Here is a 21,515-nt window from a genome sequence, read left to right as displayed (position 1 = left end):
TGAGTCATAAACACTAATGGTCACATCTGGTCCCTGATACCTACCCTAGGAATGCCACAAACAAGTGCATAAAAGTGTTTTGTTTCAAAGTCCTTTCCCTGCAAACAATGGAATTGGGAGGATATCTAAGTCATTCCTAAAGACTTTCTCGTACAAACACTTACGCTGAGTTAATGAAAGCATTTTATTTTATTAGCAATGCATGCTTTATGACACCCCAAAGTAAAACAAATGCAGTCCACATCACACCTATACACCTCAACAGGGATTCATTACAATACATACACACACACACACACATACACTCATGTATACACATACACACACACCACACACACACTCATGCATACACCTACACACACACCACACATATACACACACACACACACACACACACACACACACACATCCCAAAATACCCATTACACATATGCATCGTGTATTGTACATGTACTATGCACACTATGGAACACAGCACCAAGCACACACATGCACAAGAGAATATTTACAGGGCCAGAAGAGTAAGTCTAAGGGCATATGCTCCTGCTCAGATAACACACTGTACACAAACAGATAACACACTGTACACAAAGGATGAAGTACATGAAAGCCAATGCCACTTTAGCATCCATTGAACGGTTGCTCTTAATCTTTCTGTTATTTTTTTTTGAATGCCACATCATTTCAACTCGACTCAATAATACTGGCAGCGGTAGATATTAAGGTGCTAAGGTTGTACAGGGGAATGAGCTTGTATCTGAGGTAAAATTCAACGGAGAAATGGTCCCCTTGTCCTGATATGACCACCAGCACGTCTCGGTAAAGGGTCGTTCACACCAGGAACGATAGTTATCTATTACTATAACGATAAAAGCGTCCACACTGACCAACGTTAAGGAAAATCTCTCCTCGTATTGATGAATGTACAGTAATGGCTAAAATTTGATGTATTCTGATTGGCTCTCAGCTTTTTATCGTTCTCAAAATCGTTCTGAAAGTGATCCCCAATGATATCGTTCTTTATATCATTATCGTTATAGTTTATAATGACGTCGTTATTCATATTAGCTAGAACAATACTTTTTTGCCGTTATCATTACAGTTATCGTCTTTGGTGTGAACGGCCCTTAAATCTGATTATCTAAATTGAAGTGTGCAATGTAAGTGTTTTTCTTGCCATGAATGTGAAAAACACCACTGATTCTGCAGTGTTCTAAAACATTTCGCAATTTTCACTGCAATGAGATTTCCCGACGCAAGACTTAACTATCTCCTCCTATATATCATGATTACAGTGTCTTATCATCTCCTTTGCTGTTCAGTAGCCTTGTCAGGCCAGAGGGCACTAAAGTAGTAGGTATTAAAATGGCGGCAGCACTCTTGCAAAACGACAGCAGATAGAACAGCTCTTGATTCTTTGACGAGAAGGTGAAATTGTCCAGCAGCCAACATAAGAGTAACGATGCTATGATACATCCAGCCCTGTAGGTGGCACCACTGTTTTTCTTGGTCTCGGTGCGGAGGGGCGAGTGCAGGCCCAGGCCCAGGCCGAACAGGGTGCCCATGTTGCGCAGGAGGCTGGCGAAGGGCGTGCTGTCCATGTGCACCCAGGCCGGGTTGACGCAGTGGGTCTGGGCCTTCTCCAGGGTCCACAGCAGGTCAACGCCCACGGCCTTCAGCAGCACGTAGAAGCCCACGGCGAAGGAGGTGAGGAAGATCGTGACGCCAAAGTACTTCTTCATGCTGGCGCTGTAGATCCACTGCACCCTGGAGAACACCTCAGCTACAATGAGACCTGTCAGAGGAAATACAAGCAAAGGTGAGCAGCGCTTAGGTTATAAAAAGAACTGCGGAACCCTGTGTTCGGAACATCCAACCATTCACTACATAATGCACTTCAGAGTTATTCACTAGTGAATGAAGTGCACTTCAGAGTTACTCACTGTGTAGTGAGTGAGTGGGTGTTTTGGACACAGCACCAGGCTTTGGTGTGATGCTAGGTTGATCATCCACTATACTACACCAATCAATGAACCGTGGGAGTGGTTTAGGTTGAATAAGAGGACTTGCTTGTGTTTGAATTGCAACAATCAATATTAGAAGAGTGTCCGAAAATATGGAAATTGAGCTATTTAATCAGAATACCTCCAAAAACTAGCTGGTCTACATTGGCTTTTATTAAAGTTGGAAAATGCTCTTGCCTTCCCAATGATTTTAATTTATTAAACGTACAGCTAGCTAGCTTTGTTGCCATTATCATAACATGAGTTACTAGCTTATACTGTCATGGCCATTATTTCTGTTTTATGGTAATTAGCAATGTCCCTACCTATGGCACTATGTTAACTTGATGCAAGACCACACTAAACACAAAGGGAAACACTTTACTAGACAGTATCGACGTAAGAGTGACATGACACTGTCATGAACACATGACACTGTCAAGACACATCTCTAACCCTAATCCTAACCCTAACTTGTTATGACAAAAACAGAATGTCACTTAATTACAGAAGCGTTATGTCATAAACGTTTATGACTTGTTTATGACACGTTCATAACAGTGTAATGTCACTCTTATGTTGATACTGTCAACTAAAGTGTAACCACACAAGGAAGTCACCAGATCATAGCTGAATCTGTAACTAACAAGGGCTTAATTTGGTGAAGATTCAAGGTCCTCAACTAAAACGTTCGAAATGGAAGGCTTTCTTCAGAACTACGTATGGGCTCAACATCATAACAGGTCATAGGTGCGGAGCGAACCCTTTTTGGCCCTGATGTGCTTCCGTACCTGATATGACTCCACTGATGACCTGATGAGGGAAGTGGGCGGCCATGTACACTCTGGACATGCACACAATGAGCTCTACCAGGACGAACAGGACCAGCAGGGAAACCTGCAAAATACTTGCACGGAAACGGATAAAGAATTCAAATGAATAAAGTCATTAAATAAGTGTGTAAGTATTTATAGCTCATTTTCTAGCACACACAGCTTCTCAAAGCGCTTACACAAAGACAACATAAACATTCAAAAAGGGATATTATTTGTAAGGATAAATTATTACAAATAAATTATACTAATATATTATTGACATAATAAAGTTGTAATGAATTAATTATAGCCAGGGTTGGGTCAGATTACTTTGAAATGTAATCCATTACTGACTACAAATTACATGGCAATTTTTGTAATCAGTAACGTAATCAGTTGGATTACCAAAAACATGTAATGTAATCTGATTACTTTAGGATTACTTTTAGATTACTTCAATAAATATGCCCATTAAGTAAAATACACCACCACAGAATTGATTAAAGAATTCTCATTCTATTTTTCTTCTCCACACTTCTCCAAACATGCACAACTCAGCTTAAGCTTTATAAGGGTACACCTGGACAAATAATTTAGCTTTCGCTGGATTTTTTTGACCCAGGGACATGGCTTGAGATTGGCTACATTAAGATTAGGAGGAAAAGATCAGGCAGTGTGCCGAGAGACCTGCCCCAATAGTAGCCTATGTAAGTTAGTAAGTAAGTATATCTTTTGATCCTGTGAGGGACATTTGGTCTCTGCATTTATCCCAGTCTGTGAATTAGTGAAGTCGAACTGGCAAGCCCAAAGGCCGAAGCCCTAACCAGTAGGCCATGGCTGCCCCAAAAGGCAGCATTTGAACATTAAACCACACAATGATCCAAAACATACAGCCAAACAAGGCAAGAAATGGTTAACAGAGAACAATATCAACATTTAAGAGCGGATCTCAATCCGTCAAAAAAGTGAGCACAAGGTCAAAGTGATGGCAAATAATCATTCCTGCCTCAAAACCCAGATTGCTGCTAAAAAGGTGCAGTCTACAATCATTGTGGAGACATGAAGAGGCTTGGTGGGTATTATATGAACCATTTTGAGAGCTGTGGTGATAAATAAATACTGTTTGATTGTTTAAAAAGGGTATGAATAATTTTGAACACACAATTTTTCATAAAAATGTTAAAAAAGATAAAAACACTTTTTGTTTATTCCATGTTTTTACCACATTGTCTTGCAACCTTTTGGCATGTGCAAGTGTCATTTTAAGTAAGAAAAAACATATTGGTCAAGAGAAAAATCAATATTTGCCAGGGGTATGAATAATTTTGTTCTTAACTATATCTTTAAAAAGTCTAAAAAGTGAACATCCGAATGAAATGCTTGTCAAATTAAAAGATACCTAGGCTATCATAAAAAAGTTGCATTGTTTGCATGATAAAATGTAATCAGGTAATCCCCAACAATGTAACTGTAATCTGATTACACAATTTACTTATTGTAATCTGGGCTGATATTATAGTTACTTGATTTTTGTAATCTGATTACGTAATCCAGATTACATGTAATCCGTTACTACCCAACCCTGATTATAGCACATTAAATCAATCTGACATGAGGCCTCATTGTCCTCTTTAAGAGATAACAATATGGAGTATTTAATCTTGGTGGACAAACAAGAGGTATTCCCTGAACTAATCACATTGAGTGTGTACAATTACCCTTTGCAAAAACCAATATGCTCATCTATAGGCTACTGGCTCAACCTACAGTATAAACCTATTCTCAGTAAGAAGGCCAGCGTCCATGTCCATAGACCCACCTGTAGAGCAGAAAGGGTGGTTTCTTCTTGGCAGCCATTGATAGAACAGCTGTTATCATCACGCACCACACCCCTGCAGCCCCCATGGCGTGACCCGAAGGACTTCCTGTGTGAGACAGCCAATAAGAAGCAAGAATATAGCATCAATTGGAACGCTCAAATATGTGGTTGCCATGGCTAGGCAGTACTACTTCCACACTTGGTCCATTTGAGTTTTCTAAGCACATAAACACACAGCTAACTTCAACACTACTTCAATACTACAAAGATGCATGATAAAAATGCATTAATTACTAAAAGATTTACCCAATCTTGACAGTAATATTTTTTTCAAATAAAACTGGAGCAATTTCTTTTATCAGATTTCCGCCTCAGCTCAGACTGAAAGGGCAAAGGTTTTTGTCCAGACATAGTTACTTTTATCAGTCCCTGATGTGGGTCATGAATTAAAGGTAGGCATTCTGGGCAGTCCCCAAAAGATACGAATGACATATTGTAGCAATCGTGACCAGCTCATTGTGGTACTGCAGATGGGAAGTTAAACAGTATCAAGATAAAGATTAGCTCTGCCAGACTCAGTGAGCGTGATCAAGGAGTAGGAGTTTGATCAAAGGTTCTTCTCATTTAGCAATGGATATCTGTGGAAAAGTCTTGCGCCAGAGGAACTATACTTGGTACCTGGGCCTGTTTCGCATGTGATGGGGAACTGATCCAAGGATGGTCTTGCATCCGCACCATAGAACTTGGTGTCATGGACCCACCAGTAGGGCCTTTCACCAAAGAGAACCCTGAGGGTGGAACAATGAATAGAACAGTCATTTAAAATATTTTTTATACTTGCATGTGTTTAAAAAAATACCTATTACTAATACATTTCTAGCAATTCTATTCTAATTCTTGAATTTCCCCTGGGGATCAATAAAGTATCTATCTATCTATCTATCTACATACTCTTGCAAATAACTGCAACTTGTATACAACCATGTTAAGAGAACTGATGCACTTATTCTTACTGTACTCTACCGTTTTTAAATTGTCCTAAAATTGTTGAGAGAATTGCTTTAAAACTTAAACTGTTCACCATGTTGTTAGTCGCTTTGGTTAAAAATGCATCAGCCAAATGTAATGTAATGTAACTACTGTGTAGTTTTGTTAATTCTTGTCGTTGGAATGTGTGGTCATATACGTCACATAATGCTTTTCTATCAGACATACTCCTCTACTGACACAACTTACCACTTGAGGACGAGGTTGAACCAGTCCCCAATGACAGCCACCCAGATGAGCTTGATGCCGACCTTACTGCTCAGGTGGAACCAGACGGGGAACAATACAAAGTAGGCTGTGTGCAGGTCAGCCACCGTGGACGCAAACTGGAACCAGCTCTCGTACGACTTATAGTCTGTTTGAAGGTGTACTGCAAGGCTCACCCCCCAGCTGTGAAGAAGATCCATGGCAAGAGGCCCCCAGGGGGGTCTGGCAGAATCACCCCAGAAAAGGTGGCCTTTATCCAGGCTTTGGCTGCTACAGACGCCTGGTGAAGATGGAGCTCTGGTCGACAACCAGGAGTAGTTCTTCGCTTCACTTCACTTGTGCAGTCTGTGCATACCTACAACTTCAGGACTTTATTTGTGTCTGGTCGAGTCTGTTTGCAAGGCTCACCAGATCATTCAGGTATCCCCCGAGTTGACCTTTCACCCCAGCCGTGAGGCCAGAACTGATAAAGTCGAGAGGTGGTGTGGAGATTGGCTGACCCTCCGTCAGAGCATGACGTCAGTTTGAGGGGAGAGAGATCAAAGGTTCTCTTCTCAACCCTGGGCCCATGTTTATTCATGTACTTAGTGCAGAGGTGGGCATGTTTCCACATTTAAACATGTATCTGTTGCACGTGGAATAAATTAAAAGAAGTACTTTCCTAAAATTAATGTTTGGTAAATGTCAGTGTTGCAGAAGCAATTAAAGCAACATAACGTACAAATTGGTGCTTAACCCATTGTGTCAATTTTCAGCATACTGGGGACACCCTATGGTGTAAGTTTTTAATGTGCAGCGTTCCATGAGAGTCCATCAGGCAGCCCTGTTCCTTGGAGCATACCACTAAAAGAGTGACCAACTCATTAAAAAGAGACCAAAAAGGTCATGCTCCTGTAGGTTACACCAAATATACATAGGCGAGGCATGTAATAAAGCACATTTCATACACAGGGGTACCATTGTTTTTTGGGTTGTTCAGATCAAACAGTCCATAATTTTTGAAAAGGACAGAACAATCAGTCCTATTGTCAGAGAATGCAAGATGAACTGTCTGGACTAGCGGACAATAGCACATGTATTCACATGCTGTGTAGGACTACATGTGAAAGTGGTGAATTGTGCATATGCCAAGCAGTCCTGACAGACCCTCAACCTTTGTGTTTTTATGGGTATTTATCTTCAGCATCTCCTGAATAAGGCGCAGAACACTTAATGATTGATTCAATTATGTAACTAACTACAGTACGGACATGCAGTGCATGCATAAATGTTGAATTTCAGACAAAGAATTACGTAACAACAGACTGTGGAACAGGCCTACTGTAGATAGCCTATTGCTACCTGATTTAGACTTACAGGTCAAACTGAGTGTGACTCATGAATATATACAATTCATTCTCACATCAGAATGTTTCCTTATCCATTAAATATGTTCAGATGGAAACATAGATTTATTTCATTAAAGACCAATTTTATTTGCAAAAATTTGCAAAAATTCTGATAAGTAATAAGACGACTTAGACTTAGACTTAAATAAAATAATTAAATAAATGGTCTCTCAGGGATAGATAAAGTGTCTTGAATTTAATCAAATTGAATTGAACTGAATTATTCAAATTACTCAACTTCAAATTCTCAATTCACCTGCATAATTACACCATGAGGTGGACAATTGTTATTCCATCAACCCTGGCCTCTGTCCATCTCTGAATAGCCTTCTGATTGCCTCATAGTGGGCACTAAGCAGACAGTTTTACTATCTGCAGTAACTGTGTGTTCTAGTTATGGATTAACACTATAAATAAGACCAACTGCTAATCTATTTAATGACATGGTCCTGACAGCTTGTTCTCACATCTCCTTAAGCACATTCCATTGGTTTACAGCAGTGTTTCTCAAACTTTTTCAGACCAAGGACCACTTAAAACCAATTTTAAAAAAATCACGGACTACCTAGCTAAAACAACAAAAAAACTGTAAAAAACATTAGACCTACTTCAACAGTAGTATATTACTCGATAGGCCTACTCACTGAACCACCTTGCTTATTGTCTTTGCACCTTGCTTATTGTGTCTGAGGATTCATATGATTTAAACTGGCATAGCTTACATAGGTAGTGTTTCAGAACTGTTTGGATTTACATACAAAGTTCAATATTGCAAACAACTCATCTACTGTATATTATATTTTACCACATCGGCTTGTGGACCACTTAGGATAGCTTGCGGACCACCAGTGGTCCCCGACCACACTTTGAGAAACACTGGTTTACAGCCAAGGGCATGTCTATGGGATTCCATTCAAATTACTTTTAAAATAAATAAAATATTATAAAATAAAATAAATACTGCTTGTTGTAGTTCTAAGTAAGAAAGACCCACAAAAATAGGTCAAGTTTACTGAAAGAGAGCAGAGATCTCATCCTGTGGTCAACGTGAAGTTAACAGAGTGACAGATTAACGCCGCCCCTTCTATATTAGTTCCCCCGTGTTCTTGTTTGTGTGGTCTTTTTTTCCTGGTGAGAACTGGCTCCCCCCCCAATCCCACCCCACCTCAAACACACACACACACGCACACACACACACACGAGTAGTCTGTGTGTGTTTTTTTACTGCGTGTGTAGAGTCCAAAGACCAGAGGCAGCATGCGTTCAGGTGGTGGGTCCTTGGCTATAAAAACAAGTGATGGATGGGTCTGAGGACAGCAGTGCTCCATCCTTCCCTTCAAAGCAGCAACAGGACACACTTCTTCCCCACAAGTCCTTAGCCGCAGAGTGTGGAGGCCCCTATCACTATGACGACGCTCATGGACCACATGCAGGGTTATGGGGTGTACACCACCGAGTACCTTCAGACCAACTACAAGGAGGCCCAGGGCTGGTTCCTCTTCGTGTCCTGGGCCGCGGACCTGCGGAACACGTTCTTCGTGTTCTTCCCCCTCTGGTTCCACCTGAAGGAGTCGGTCGGCATCAAGCTCATCTGGGTGGCCGTCATCGGAGACTGGCTCAACTTGGTCTTCAAATGGTGAGGGCGATTCACTATCATAATGCCTCCATTTTAACATAATCTATTTTTAAATCATTTCAAACCATTTTAACAGCAGTAATGATAGTTATTTATTTATATTTTTTCTATGTAATTTGCTGCATGCTATTGTAAAGAATCAAATATTATTTCATTATCCAAGATGGCATGCGTTTACCCTCTGCATTCAACTGAAAGCCGTACTCTATTGAACACATTGATCTGAGAGCCATGCGGCTCTGTGCCGCTTTGCTGCATGTGTCATTTCGTCCTTATCAATAGTGGCTTGTTTGGTCCTGACGTGTTTGTCTTTTTCGGTGTCCCTGTAGGATTCTATTTGGAGAGCGGCCATACTGGTGGGTGCACGAAACCAGCTACTTCGGTGACTCAAAACCGCACATCGAGCAATACCCCATGACCTGTGAGACGGGTCCAGGTGTGTACAGAAATCTCTCTCTCTCTCTGTTTCTTTCTCGTTTCTTATCTGTCTTTCTCTCTATCTCTGTCTGTCTCTCTAAAACAAAACAAGTTCTTGTTCCAATCTCATGCCCCTCTCCTGTGAAAGGTTCTCTACATGCTGACTGTTTTGACTGTTTCATGTGTAAAGCAAATGCACAGCTATAGGCAGTGTTGTTGCCCAGCTCAATACGCTTTATTTTTAATTTAATTTATTTACTTATTTATTTAATTTTCCACATTCAAAAGCAAGTTACTTTAATTTTAAAATATCCCTGGCATTTTCCACAGAGCGATAGTTAGTTTGTTTCTACGGTATATTTCTCGTATATTTATGGTACCAACTATTACTTTTAAATCCTGCTTTAGCACAAAGACGTTATTGTCTTCAGCTTGAGAGTGTTGTCTGGTGTTTGTGTTGTTAATACTCACCATGGATGTGTTCTTACAGGAAGTCCATCAGGTCATGCCATGGGAGCAGCAGGAGTCTACTACGCCATGGTAACCGCCATCCTCGCCATCACACTCAGCAAGAAGAAGAAGAGATCGTCCACCAAGGGCATGTGAGTAGTCTAGAGTAGGCATTTAGCTTCTCTTCACAACTGGTCCCGCAGAACTTTCACTGAAAGTGTACTAAAGATATACATTTCATTAGCTTGATCTGAATCCATAGAGATCTAAACCCTTATGATGTGCATGTTCAGGTTATGCAGTCAACATACTAAACCATTGATCAGATGAGTTTAGATTGATCAGATGAGTTTAGATTGATCAGATGAGGTTAGATTGATCAGATGAGGTTAGATAAAAGAAAAAAATGGATGCAAAGTGGATTGTTCACATTTAGGAACTCCATGCCTTTTAAATCAAGCTAGAAAGACAGTTGCAAACGGCAAAGGGGACTAAAAATATCAATAGCACAGCTGTGCCTCTCAAATCAACCCATATGTGGTAGGTTACCCCCACAAACAGTTCCCTGTTACTCACTCGTCCTGTCCTGTGATCTGTAGGTATCTGCGCGGCGCCCTGTGGACCTTCTTCTGGGTCGTCCAGGTGTGTGTGTGTCTGTCCAGGGTCTTCATCGCGGCTCACTTCCCTCACCAAGTCTTCGCTGGAGTTTTCACAGGTGAGGCACGGCAGAATGTGTGTGTAGAATGTGAATGGTTGTGAATTAGAATTCACTAACATCCATAGTACCGAGGATACTATCAATTGTTGTTTATAAGAAACAATCTGAGGATTGTTTCTTGTAGTCTCCTAATCTTGATTGTTTTAATGATCTGGTTACACATTAAATTAACAGTATATTCAGTAAATTCAACTTCTATTTATAATTAATAATTCAATAATACTAATTCAACTATTGTTCTTTAAACCTGCCATATCAACAGCATTAAATGCTTATTCTAGCCTTACCCATAAGGTAACACCTAACTACAGCACAGCAGCCCCCTCTACATTAAGAAGAATCGGCCAATTCAGTTAAGACCATTCAAACAATAAATCTGACCGTCTGCTGTCTCTTTATAGGCATGGCTGTGGCCGAGGCCTTCAACCGAGTGCAGTGGATCTACAGCGCCAGCATGAAGAAGTACTTTGGCGTCACGCTCTTCCTCACCTCCTTCGCCTTGGGCTTCTACGTGCTGCTGAAGGCCGTGGGCGTTGACCTGCTGTGGACCCTGGAGAAGGCCCAGACCCACTGCGTCAACCCGGCCTGGGTGCACATGGACAGCACGCCCTTCGCCAGCCTCCTGCGCAACATGGGCACCCTGTTCGGCCTGGGCCTGGGCCTGCACTCGCCCCTCCGCACCGAGACCAAGAAGAGCGGCGGCGCCACCTACAGGGCTGGATGCGTCATTGCATCCCTGCTCCTGCTGCACCTGTTCGACTCCATCAAGCCCCCCACCCACACCGCCGCCCTCTTCTACCTGCTCTCCTTCTGCAAGAGCGCCACCGTTCCCCTGGCAACCGTCAGCATCATCCCTTACTGCGTCTCAAGTCTGATGAACATGAGCAAAAAGCAGCTCTAAAGAAGCGGGTAACCATAGCAACGGGGAGGCATTCTGGATCACATTGTCAAGGCAGTGTTTCACCGGTGCTTCACATTCCAGGACAAAGCCGGAATGGAAAACAAAACACATATTTATTAAGAACTTTTTGTCTTGGAAATAAAGTGACTGTTAAGGGTAATGGCTGAGGGAGTTCAGATAGCACTTGCTAAAGAAGTACTCTTGAAGCCATCAGGCTATTAAAGGACTATTTTGAGTCCTGCAGTTGATTACACATAATTAAATTACATGTGTTTGTTATACTGTTTTTTGTGCAATGGTGGGTTTGGCATCTAAGCCCAACATTCTTAATGTAAGGGATTAATATCGAAGGTTAAGGAAAAAGCACAAATTACTATTTTTCAAAAAATGGAAAAAATTTACATTTTGTTTTGTGAATTTTCATATTTTTTTGTATCTGTTCTCTGTAACTCTGTAAATTATATTTTTGAAATTATGTTAGGCTATTTGTAATAAAATATTTTAAAATACTAATACTGTGTAGAGTATACAATTGCCCCTGTCCCTCACACACACACACAATTCACACACGACCACATTCACACAAGTATGCTCTAATGGGTAGAGATACACTAACCTGGAATACGAAAAACAGTTCTGGCTTTGGATATTTGATCTTTTGAGGTGGAAATAACTGCACTTTCCTGACTACCGGTATATGTATGTATTTGAGGCAAATCCACAAAACTCATGATTTTTATTCAGACAGGTTTTAATATTCGCTATTCGCTATATATAATTTAACATGTCATGAGGTACATTTTGTTACATAGAAAAATACAGTATTCAGTATACAGTATACAGCAGATTCCTCATACGTGTGTTGAATCTGAACCTTTCAGACACGTTGAGTCATACACACACATTGTGGACAGACGATCAACATTGTGCCCTTCGATCTAAAAAAAATGTGTGTCTTCAATCGAGAAGACATGACTTGTTTTTGTTTTTTTTATTCCTGAGGATAATTGTGGTTCCCACGGTCACCTGTCTGCATACGTCAGTCTGTTGGAGTGATCACAAGCGAAACAGCTGTTAAGCCCAACTGCTCCTACTCTTCTCTCTTCCATGTCGTTTTTTTATTTATTTACCCTTTCTCCACGATTCCTCTTTTCTTTTCTTCTTCTTCTTCTTCTTCTCATCCCTCGTTTCTTCTCCTCCACCACCCTCCTCCTCTCCTCCTTCACTCCTCCCCAGTCGTCTTCCCCTGGCTGCAGTGCTCCCTCAGTAGGGTCTCCACGTCGGCCCTCTTGGCCAGAGACCCAGCCTTCCCCTGCAGCCGCCCGTTCTTCCCGGCCCCCTTCCCCTGGAGGAGCTCCAGCACTCTGCACGGGAGACACACACACACACACACACACACACACACACACACACACACACACACACACACACACACACACACACACACACACAAACACACACACACAAACACACACACACACACACACACACACACACACACACACACACACACACACACACACACACAAACATATACATATTTATACACACATTCATGTAAATATACATTGGTCATGGTTCCTATGCATAGGGAAAAGACCCTACCGTGAGGAAGTTGCTAAAATAGTTATAGGAACTGTGGCCATAGGAACTTAATAGTCCCAGTTCCATGCAGTGTGCAGGCGTGAAAAAAGGGGTACTTTCATGTTAGGGGGGTACAACATGTTACAGGAACTGCACAAAGTCCCAACAGTGTAAATGCCTCTATTGAGACGGGCAGATGCAGTCATCAACTTTGCCTTGTCCTGCCTCGAGAGTCTACAACATCAACAAGCTTTGAGGACTGAACTTTTACTGATCTAAAGAAATTAAATAAAATTAAAAAGCACAGTCCCCATGTTTCCCATTGACTGACAGCAGTTTTCTGGGTACGCACACACAAAGAACAGACAGCTAGATGACCTTGAGGAACAGGTCCCTAAAGGTACAAGACTCTTGCACTGACTAGAACTAAGAATGCAATTTTTACTACACACAGAAATGAAGGACTCTAATTTGAGGACAGAGCTCCTCTGGTTGGCTAACCGGCCTGTGAGACTATACAGGCTCTCAAATACACAAAAGATTAAAAATGAACTTCTGGTAAAACTGCGCCACCAAGTGGCACTTTTGTTGTACACCACTTTAGTGCCATTCTCTGTGTGCCAATATCACACAGCACAGTGCAGAGGCGCTTCTAGGCTTCTTACCGTTTCCCCACGGTGTCGATGGTAGCGGTGGGGCCAGCTAAAAGGAACATTCCGGCACCTTTCTCCTCCCCCACTGTCAGGAAAATGGTTGTGTGCTGGGGGGGGGGGGGGGCAGAACCAGAGACATACGTAATTCTGCATTTCCAAATGCAAACTGGAGGACGACAGACTCTCAGAAGACCCTAGATCCCTAGCAAGCTTGAAGGTGTGGTGTTTTGCAAATAAGCCTTTAATTTGGGGGTCTATCTATGTTTATACAGTACCTTTATAGGAGTCATTACCTGCTTTTGCTTTTTAACCTTATACATTTCCACCCCTATTTTGGAGTTTTTCCTCGAAATTGCACACCGCCTACTTAAAATGGCCCTGTTGCCACATACTTTGACTTACAATCAAGTGCCTGACCTCTTTGGAAAGCTAAGGCCTTGTAGAATTTTTTGGTACCAATAGATTGACTGTGTGATGAACTATCAGAGAGTGGCAAAGGGTAGAATGATAGTTTTTTTTATAGGCGGTTATGCACATCTCTAGAAATGACCACATTCTGCCCTCTTGGTCACTTATTTTCTCTTGAAAACACCACTGAGGCCCACTACCAGGTCTTGTGAATCTGTATGTCAAAGTAGATCCTTATAGGATGAAGTATGACTGTGTGGGACCCATATTTGTGTGGGCATACACATGCGTTTTGCTAAGTGTCCATTTGGAGACTCCAAAAGGACCTTTGGTTACCCAAAACTAAAACTCTTCCTATACAAGAACCCCTTTATGCAGAACCATGATCTTGGTGTCAAATGAAAGGTTACAGTCTGTGTCTCATGATGGAGTGATCCCTGGAGAGCTTTGCAGTGGCTGTGCCATACATTTAGAGATGCATTATCTGACCTGGAACTCTTACTTTTGCTCCAACACCTTTGAGATTTCCATGAAAAAATGACAAACAAGGTAATGCAGCAAACATTTGTATTATAAAATGAAACAAAGGTAAAAATAGTAAATATTATTATCTCCCCCTTCCTCTGCCTCTCCCCCTGCTTCTTGCAGCACCCTTTCCTCTTTGTGTCCCACTGGTCTCAGCCACTGGCTCCTCTTTCTCAGACACAGGATCCTCAGCTCTTGATGTTTTGCTTGGTGGGACCCAGTCTTCATTGCTGTCACTGAAACAATTGTACAGATGGAAGTTAGACTCAGACCCACTAAAGTATATGAAAACCCTTCCCAACAACTTATACAAATTATATAAATGTGTGTACTCAGGTCACACCTCCCCTGCACTCTTTTTTACACAAACACACACACTGCATTCTCACCTAACTCCCCTCCCCCAGATACCAGAACTATTCACACCTCCCCCTGCACTCTCTTTTACACACACACACACACACACACACACACACTGCATTCTCACCTAACACCTAAAAACTATGCACTAAACATTACAAAAGCAAACGAAACTGTATCTGTAACTGTATATGGATATAAGTAGTATACTCACAGCTCGAAATCAGGGTCCTTCCCAGCTAAAAAGTTGTGCTCCTCCTCGGAGTCGCATTCGGAGAAACTACTTTCGGCTCCTCCAGATCATCGATGTCCTCCGGTTCAACATGTTTCGTTTTTGCTTGTCTTTTTGGCATGTTTTTACAAACAAAAACCTTCAAAAACTGCCTCTTGCTTGTTCAGTAAAACACTTCCAAAACACTGCTTCGGTGACTATGTTTACGCATCTGTTTTACGCATTGAATTTAGCCGACAAGGAAGTAGAATGTGACGATGTGTCACATGTCTAAAGAAAGCTCTCCTCATTGGCTACACAGACATCTAGGTCCCATCTCATTGGCTCAATCAGACGCAGCGCTATTGCCATTCAAAGACTGGTTGTCAGATTCATCGCTTACGTGACTCATTGGCTTTGATGGCATCTATCTCGACTCTCATTGGTCCTACAGACATGTAATTGGTATCGATGGAATCAGAAGAGCCTCGTGAACACGCAGAGTACCGTGAATCCAGCGACAATAATGGAAGTAGAACCGAAATATATGGATTTCCGCGAAAAATAAGTTTTTACTTCGCTTCTTTTCGTATGCATCTGTTTTGTTTGTACTGGCGTGTACAACTACTCAATATATTGGCAATAAAACAATGTAGATATTTTACATCTATGGATTCTTACGAAAATTTCAAGACCAAGCATGCTGGGCTAACTTATTGGTACGGCCATACAGACAAGTGACAAAGTATGAACGCAGCAACTTTGGGGGGTGGTGGAGGGGGGTATTCTGATATGTTATATATCGGGATAAACTTATATTTTACACACAAAATATATGTTAATTCATGGAAAGCTTTACATATATCGATTCTTGAGATTCTCAGCTTTAAAATGGTATATAGCATGACTATGGTAGTTCATGATAAGGTGCAAAAAAATGCATGGGGGTTGTTGGGGGGAGGTGGGGGGCACTGTATTTGTCCCGAATTCGGGTCACTATTAATGTACTGGGTTTAATACCCCAACAGTTTCAAAATTTGTCTTTATGTTTTTTTTTCTTTTTACTTTATTACTGACTAGTACACCTGATGGTTAAGATTTTACATCTATTCATTCAAACTCAGTGTTGTTAAGGAGGCAAAAGTGTGTTATAATTTAAATATACTGTATATCATTTATAATGTACATTTTTCATTTATAATCTTTTTCTTACCTCAAAACCTATTTCATTGGCAATGATGTTCATGAACTCATTGTCTCCATCTTTACTGAAAAAACAGAAAAGGTGATATTACAATCTTGAAAGATGGATAAATTGTTTCCATCTAAAATACATTATTTTCAGACAAAACAGAATTGTCACCTACTTGTGTAAAGTGAAGAAGTTGCCTTTTTCTGGACTGTTCTTGAAATTTTGCGCAATTAGAACCGCCATATCTCTAAGAAGAGTAAGGTTGCTCTACATAGAAATACAAAGTAACAAAGTTACTCCTAGCACAGACAAGGTTCTAATAATACTGAATATGGTTCCAAATATCTCTCATGTAATGGACTATGGGCTGCCACTATGCTAACAATGTTAGCAGAAATGTACATGAAATCACTAGCTTATATGACGCAAAGTAATAGAGATCCTAAATACCATGAGATGTATTATTAAAGCCTCAATGATTATACATCACAGAGCACTGTGATACTTGTGAATACATACAAAGACATTGTAGACATATGAAATTAAAGGAGTCATTAAAGGAACACGCCAACTTTTTGTGAAATTAGCTTATTTAGCCATCTACTCCCTGTGCATGTAATAACCCAATCTGCCACCATTAGCCTAGCTTAGCACAATTCACTGGAAATGGGTTAGACCAAATAGCCTATATCTAGCCAATGGCTAAAAAGGAGCTACAGACTAACTGGCTCCTTTAAGTTTACCTTCTGTAAGCGTTTCACTGTCTTCTGGATTTTGTCCACTGCTTCCACATGGTCCTCAGGTCCTGTCCTGCAACAGCAGCAAGAGAAGAAGGAATCACACAAATATCATACAAATCATACAAATAGAGCAGATATGAGCAGAGCGTACTGACTAGGACCGTCATCAGAGAAACATTGAGAGAGAGAGAGAGAGAGAGAGACTAGGACCGTCATCATCTACAGATGAGTAAATCAAGGTCCGCTCTCACAACGGACACACCACTACATTCTGTTTACACACATGTAACAGGGCTGTGCAAAATTCGAATTGCAATTCTGCTTCCTGTTTGCTACCTCAATTGAAATGCAAGTGAAATTCAAGAATTGAATTGGAATTTAAGAGCCAGCTTCAATTCAATTCTGGAATTTTGCACAAGCCTGACATGTAAGGGCAAGCAAAGAAAGACAGAGAGAAACATTAAGAGAGAGAGAGAGAGAGTGAGAGAGAAAGAGAGCGAGAGAGAGGGACTGACAGAAAGACAGGGGCAGATTATGATAGTGTACCAGTGCACTACTCACTTTAAAAGGCCAATCAGTGATTTCTCGGTACTGAAGCTTCTCTCTGCGTACTTCAGCACCCGATTCCCAGCCAAGAAAATTAAGTTGGTCTTGTTCTTCTTCCCTTTGTCAGTTCCCAGAATCTTAATCATCTACAACAACCACACAACCAAAAGAAACTCGGTTTCATCTCTGTAACACTGACAGAACTCTTCACGAGTAAGATCGGGCATCATCTGCAGTGACGGACAACTGTAAGAGTCATACCACGCCAAGTCACCAAGCGCCTAACAAGGTCCTGTTTATGGATTTCTGTGTGAAAAATCTGCTAGTATAAGTATAAGTATATATATACTCTTTTGATCCCGTGAGGGAAATTTGGTCTCTGCATTTATCCCAATCAGTGAATTAGTGAAACACACTCAGCACACAGTGTACACACAGTGAGGTGAAGCAGGTGAAGGTGAAGCAAACACTAATCCCGACGTAGTGAGCTGCCTGCAACAACAGCAGCGCTCGGGGAGCAGTGAGGGGTTAGGTGCCTTGCTCAAGGGCACTTCAGCCGTGCCTACTGGTCGGGGTTCGAACCGGCAACCCTCCGGTCACAAGTCCGAAGCGCTAACCAGTAGGTTACGGCTGCCCGTAAAAAAAATGTGTCCATTTATATTACTGTGTGTCTTTGTTGGCGTGGAGTGACCAGCATTCTAACCTGTAGGTCACTGAGGTTGGACACGTGGGTTCCACAGCACATGTTGGCATCGACACCCTCAATGTCGATGATCCTGATCGGGCCAGCAGCGTCTTCTGGGAGACCGCGACTCCTTACCTGTATATGAAGTTTAATTTATTGTAACCATAAGCATAAACACAAGGCCTTATGACGTCTTCCTGAGGGGTATGTTGAGCCTAAAGCACAAAGGGGAGGTCAAATTCTGCAATCACAGGCAAATTATTTTGGCTATGGATTTGTCCACAAAATGTACACAAAATTGTTCAGATTTTAAAAATTCAAAGAAAAATGCAACGACGTTCGCCTCTGTTTGTCAAATTTGAACAAACTTTAGGCTTTAGGACAACCAGTCATCAAGAATATTTGACTGGGGTTATTAAGCAGGCACCTTCATTCATAGGCGTTTCATTGAATTAGGCCCACGACACCACAGGGTGATGAAATTCAGCAGCACCCACTTTTTCCACAGCGGGGTCATCTATGGCAAGCAGCTGCACGGTGACGGGGACACGGTCTCGGATCTTCTGGTTGACAACGGCCTCCAGAGCCTCCATTTCTCCTGGTTTCACCGACGGAGTGTCCAGCTCTATGACGCTGCGCTGTCTCCCCAGTTCCCTGACACACACAACCGAAACAGGTTCCTTAATGTCATTGCAACATCACGGCTCCTTGTTTCTGAAAATGTTCAGAAACCCTTATTCCTGAAGGCTTTGCAGTGATCAAGAACCTTTGTTTTCTGAACTGAAGGCACTGCAATAATCAGGAATGCTAGTTAATGAAATTGTTGCAATATTCTAGAACTCTTGATCATTGCATATTTGTTTAACTACAGCATTTGTTTTTATTATTTATTTAAATGATGTTTACTTTAAACTGTTTATGTTAATGTTAATATAGTGTTTATTAATGTCATTGCAAGTTGCTTTACAAAAAAGCATCTGCTAAGAAATATAAACATAACATAAACATAATTGCATGTTTTTTGTTGAGAAGCTCACCATGACGTGGTTTTATATCCAAACATGGATTCAGCCACCGCTGTGACAAGATGTTGCCCTAAGAAGAACAAAGAAAAAGATTATAAAGTGTTGGCTCCAGCCTTTAGCACACATGCAGGACATTTCTGAGCTTTACTGTGTTGCGATAGATCTGCATTTCGTTGTGTAACTGCATTTCATTTGACATTTCATTCATTGACAGTAGAAAAGCACCAGGGGGGTATTCCAAGTAAATGGTTAAGTGACAGACCAGGGGGGTATTCCAGGTGCTTGGTTATAGTGACAAGCCTGAGTAAATTAACTCAGAGTAAGTGGTAAACCTCCTACAACAAGAGCCCTATGGCATTGTTTTGTTAGGAGAATGAAGCCATACAGCTCTTCTATTACCCTTTACTCTGAGTTAACTTACCCAGGTTTGTGACTAAACCACGTATTTGGAATACCCCGTCATGATCCAGTCATGTATTGTGATTGTGCGCATGCGCCAAATGTATTGTTAGAATGTTACTTTCAATCATAGGCGCATGCAAGAGGATGTTTTGACAGTTGGTAATCAGTTACAGTGTCAGTCAGTTGTGTTAAGTGATATCTCCGAGAGTAAACCAAGAAAACGACAGGAGTTGTCCGTCATTCCTACAAATTATACACCCCCCTGGATAAGATAAAACCAGACTTTGTTTAGTTTGGAGATTGAAGCCCCCGGGCTGTTCTAGAACTTCCTCTGGGTTCTCTTTCCCAGGTTTGACACTAAACCACCTGCTTGGAATCATAACCAGTTGTCAGTCACCTGAGTGCTGCTGCATGTGGTCAAACCTCCGCTCCCAGTCCACCTTCAGCTTCACCTCCTGGCCCTCCTGCAGGGCGGAGCCCACAAAGTGCACTGCCTCAGGGCCCTGTCTGAGGATGCGCAGCACCGGCACACCCCCGATGGTCCCCCGGTCATCAGGCTGGAGGGAACATATTATTATCATCATTATCATATTATTATTATTGTTATTATTATTATTATTATTATTATTATGACTACTACAGCCACTATAGTAATTATAAGATAATAATGCTATTACTACTACTACAACAGCTACTATAGTGATGATAATATAATAATGTTACTACTACTACTACTACTACTACTAATAATAATAATAATAATATGTAAAAAATCAGTTTGAAACAACTATATTTTTCCAATGTTTAAAGTTGAAAATGCACCGATTTGGTGGAATGACCCATAATGACTATTCCCTCCCTGTCGAGTTATTTCTGATGTTTTTTTGTTGTTATGTTGATTGATGCTGCTTCTTTACCTGACCCCCTCCTTCGGGAAAGAGAATGGTGTCTTTCAGCTTGACGTTATAGCCCTTTACTTTCTCTTTCTTTCCATTGTTCTCGAGCTGCAGCTCTGCTTCCGCGCAGGACACCACAGAAGTAGTATACTGCAAGAGAGGATGCACGACATCGCAGTCACATCAACTTTGGACACCACAGAAGTAGTATACTGCAGTAACTGCAAGAGAGGATGAACGAAATGGCAATCACATAATCAACTTTGAACACCATAGAGAGTAGTATACTGCAAGAGAGGATGAACGAAATGGCAGTCAAATAGTCAACTTTGACAGGTGTGTCGTGTCTCAGCTGTCCGTGGTGCTGGTCCAGCTGTCATTTTCAACTGCAGTCTAGTTCTTAAAGGTTGCCCCTCGCGCCATGAACAGCTGTACTCGTTGATCACATACATGATAGAATCCGAGATTTTCAGTGCATTTGACAAGAAAGTTTTTAAACACAAAAGTGCATAGCCTTCCGTTAGCAACAACGTGATGTAGGCTGGCTGGCTAGCATACATAGTCAGAGCCTTGACAGGCAAACCAAATTTAACTACTGCTATGAATTAAAATATTGACACTAACCTCCTGCATGTAGCAATCCCTCTGACACTGAAAAGCCATATCGATGCCTTTTGTACAAACAAACTGATCAATGAACCCAAGAACTTGAAATAACAACCAGACCAGAAGAACCTAGGGTATTTCTTCGTTGGTACACTTCGGTATATTACCGCCATCTACTGGAAAGGCATGGATTGGCCACTTCTCATGATACTGACAGACAGCATGTACCCTACCAGACGGGCTCTGACCCTACTCAATTAGGCCATGTCAACGTTTTGATA

General features: G+C 41.4%; 3 protein-coding genes across 3 annotated transcripts; 1 reads left to right on the top strand and 2 right to left on the bottom strand.

Annotated features, from left to right (window-relative positions):
* Positions 1-170: 170 nt before the first annotated feature.
* LOC121699622 (glucose-6-phosphatase catalytic subunit 1-like) lies at positions 171-6,350 on the bottom strand. Its single transcript, XM_042081925.1, has 5 exons — positions 5,874-6,350; positions 5,316-5,425; positions 4,638-4,743; positions 2,795-2,910; positions 171-1,795 (listed from the first exon to the last, which is right to left on the bottom strand). Exons 1-5 carry the CDS (start codon positions 6,089-6,091, stop codon positions 1,290-1,292), a joined length of 1,056 nt encoding a protein of 351 aa, XP_041937859.1. The 5' UTR covers positions 6,092-6,350; the 3' UTR covers positions 171-1,289.
* Positions 6,351-8,604: 2,254 nt separating this feature from the next.
* Positions 8,605-11,914, top strand: g6pc1a.2 (glucose-6-phosphatase catalytic subunit 1a, tandem duplicate 2). The gene is made up of 5 exons (XM_042081921.1): positions 8,605-8,915; positions 9,245-9,351; positions 9,823-9,934; positions 10,382-10,497; positions 10,902-11,914. Exons 1-5 carry the CDS (start codon positions 8,686-8,688, stop codon positions 11,399-11,401), a joined length of 1,065 nt encoding a protein of 354 aa, XP_041937855.1. The 5' UTR covers positions 8,605-8,685; the 3' UTR covers positions 11,402-11,914.
* A 206-nt stretch (positions 11,915-12,120) lies between these two features.
* On the bottom strand, positions 12,121-21,409 carry aarsd1 (alanyl-tRNA synthetase domain containing 1). Its single transcript, XM_042081916.1, has 12 exons — positions 21,253-21,409; positions 20,650-20,778; positions 20,130-20,289; positions 19,343-19,400; positions 18,803-18,959; positions 18,324-18,440; positions 17,636-17,766; positions 17,078-17,144; positions 16,510-16,601; positions 16,356-16,410; positions 13,651-13,745; positions 12,121-12,765 (listed from the first exon to the last, which is right to left on the bottom strand). The coding sequence occupies exons 1-12, from the start codon at positions 21,289-21,291 to the stop codon at positions 12,624-12,626; spliced, it is 1,242 nt and encodes a 413-aa protein (XP_041937850.1). The 5' UTR covers positions 21,292-21,409; the 3' UTR covers positions 12,121-12,623.
* Positions 21,410-21,515: the final 106 nt, after the last annotated feature.

This window comes from Alosa sapidissima, chromosome 24 (assembly GCF_018492685.1).
Source record: "Alosa sapidissima isolate fAloSap1 chromosome 24, fAloSap1.pri, whole genome shotgun sequence".
Classification (NCBI taxonomy): domain Eukaryota; kingdom Metazoa; phylum Chordata; class Actinopteri; order Clupeiformes; family Clupeidae; genus Alosa; species Alosa sapidissima.
The sequence above is the reverse complement of the archived record's forward strand: the minus strand, read 5'-3'. Positions and strand labels throughout refer to the sequence as shown.

Excerpts from the sequence above, each read along its gene's own strand:
- g6pc1a.2 (XM_042081921.1), top strand. The coding sequence starts at position 8,686 with ATGACGACGCTCATGGACCACATGCAGGGTTATGGGGTGTACACCACC. Across the intron at positions 9,352-9,822 it reads GACCTGTGAGACGGGTCCAG|GAAGTCCATCAGGTCATGCC; the intron begins GTGTGTACAGAA and ends GTGTTCTTACAG. Across the intron at positions 9,935-10,381 it reads AGATCGTCCACCAAGGGCAT|GTATCTGCGCGGCGCCCTGT; the intron begins GTGAGTAGTCTA and ends TGTGATCTGTAG.
- LOC121699622 (XM_042081925.1), bottom strand. The coding sequence starts at position 6,091 with ATGGATCTTCTTCACAGCTGGGGGGTGAGCCTTGCAGTACACCTTCAA. Across the intron at positions 2,911-4,637 it reads CCACCCTTTCTGCTCTACAG|TATTTTGCAGGTTTCCCTGC; the intron begins GTGGGTCTATGG and ends TTTCCGTGCAAG. Across the intron at positions 1,796-2,794 it reads CATCAGTGGAGTCATATCAG|GTCTCATTGTAGCTGAGGTG; the intron begins GTACGGAAGCAC and ends TTCCTCTGACAG.
- aarsd1 (XM_042081916.1), bottom strand. The coding sequence starts at position 21,291 with ATGGCTTTTCAGTGTCAGAGGGATTGCTACATGCAGGAG. Across the intron at positions 17,767-18,323 it reads CCAACCTCAGTGACCTACAG|ATGATTAAGATTCTGGGAAC; the intron begins GTTAGAATGCTG and ends TGGTTGTTGTAG. Across the intron at positions 13,746-16,355 it reads CCAATGAAATAGGTTTTGAG|CACACAACCATTTTCCTGAC; the intron begins GTAAGAAAAAGA and ends CCCCCCCCCCAG.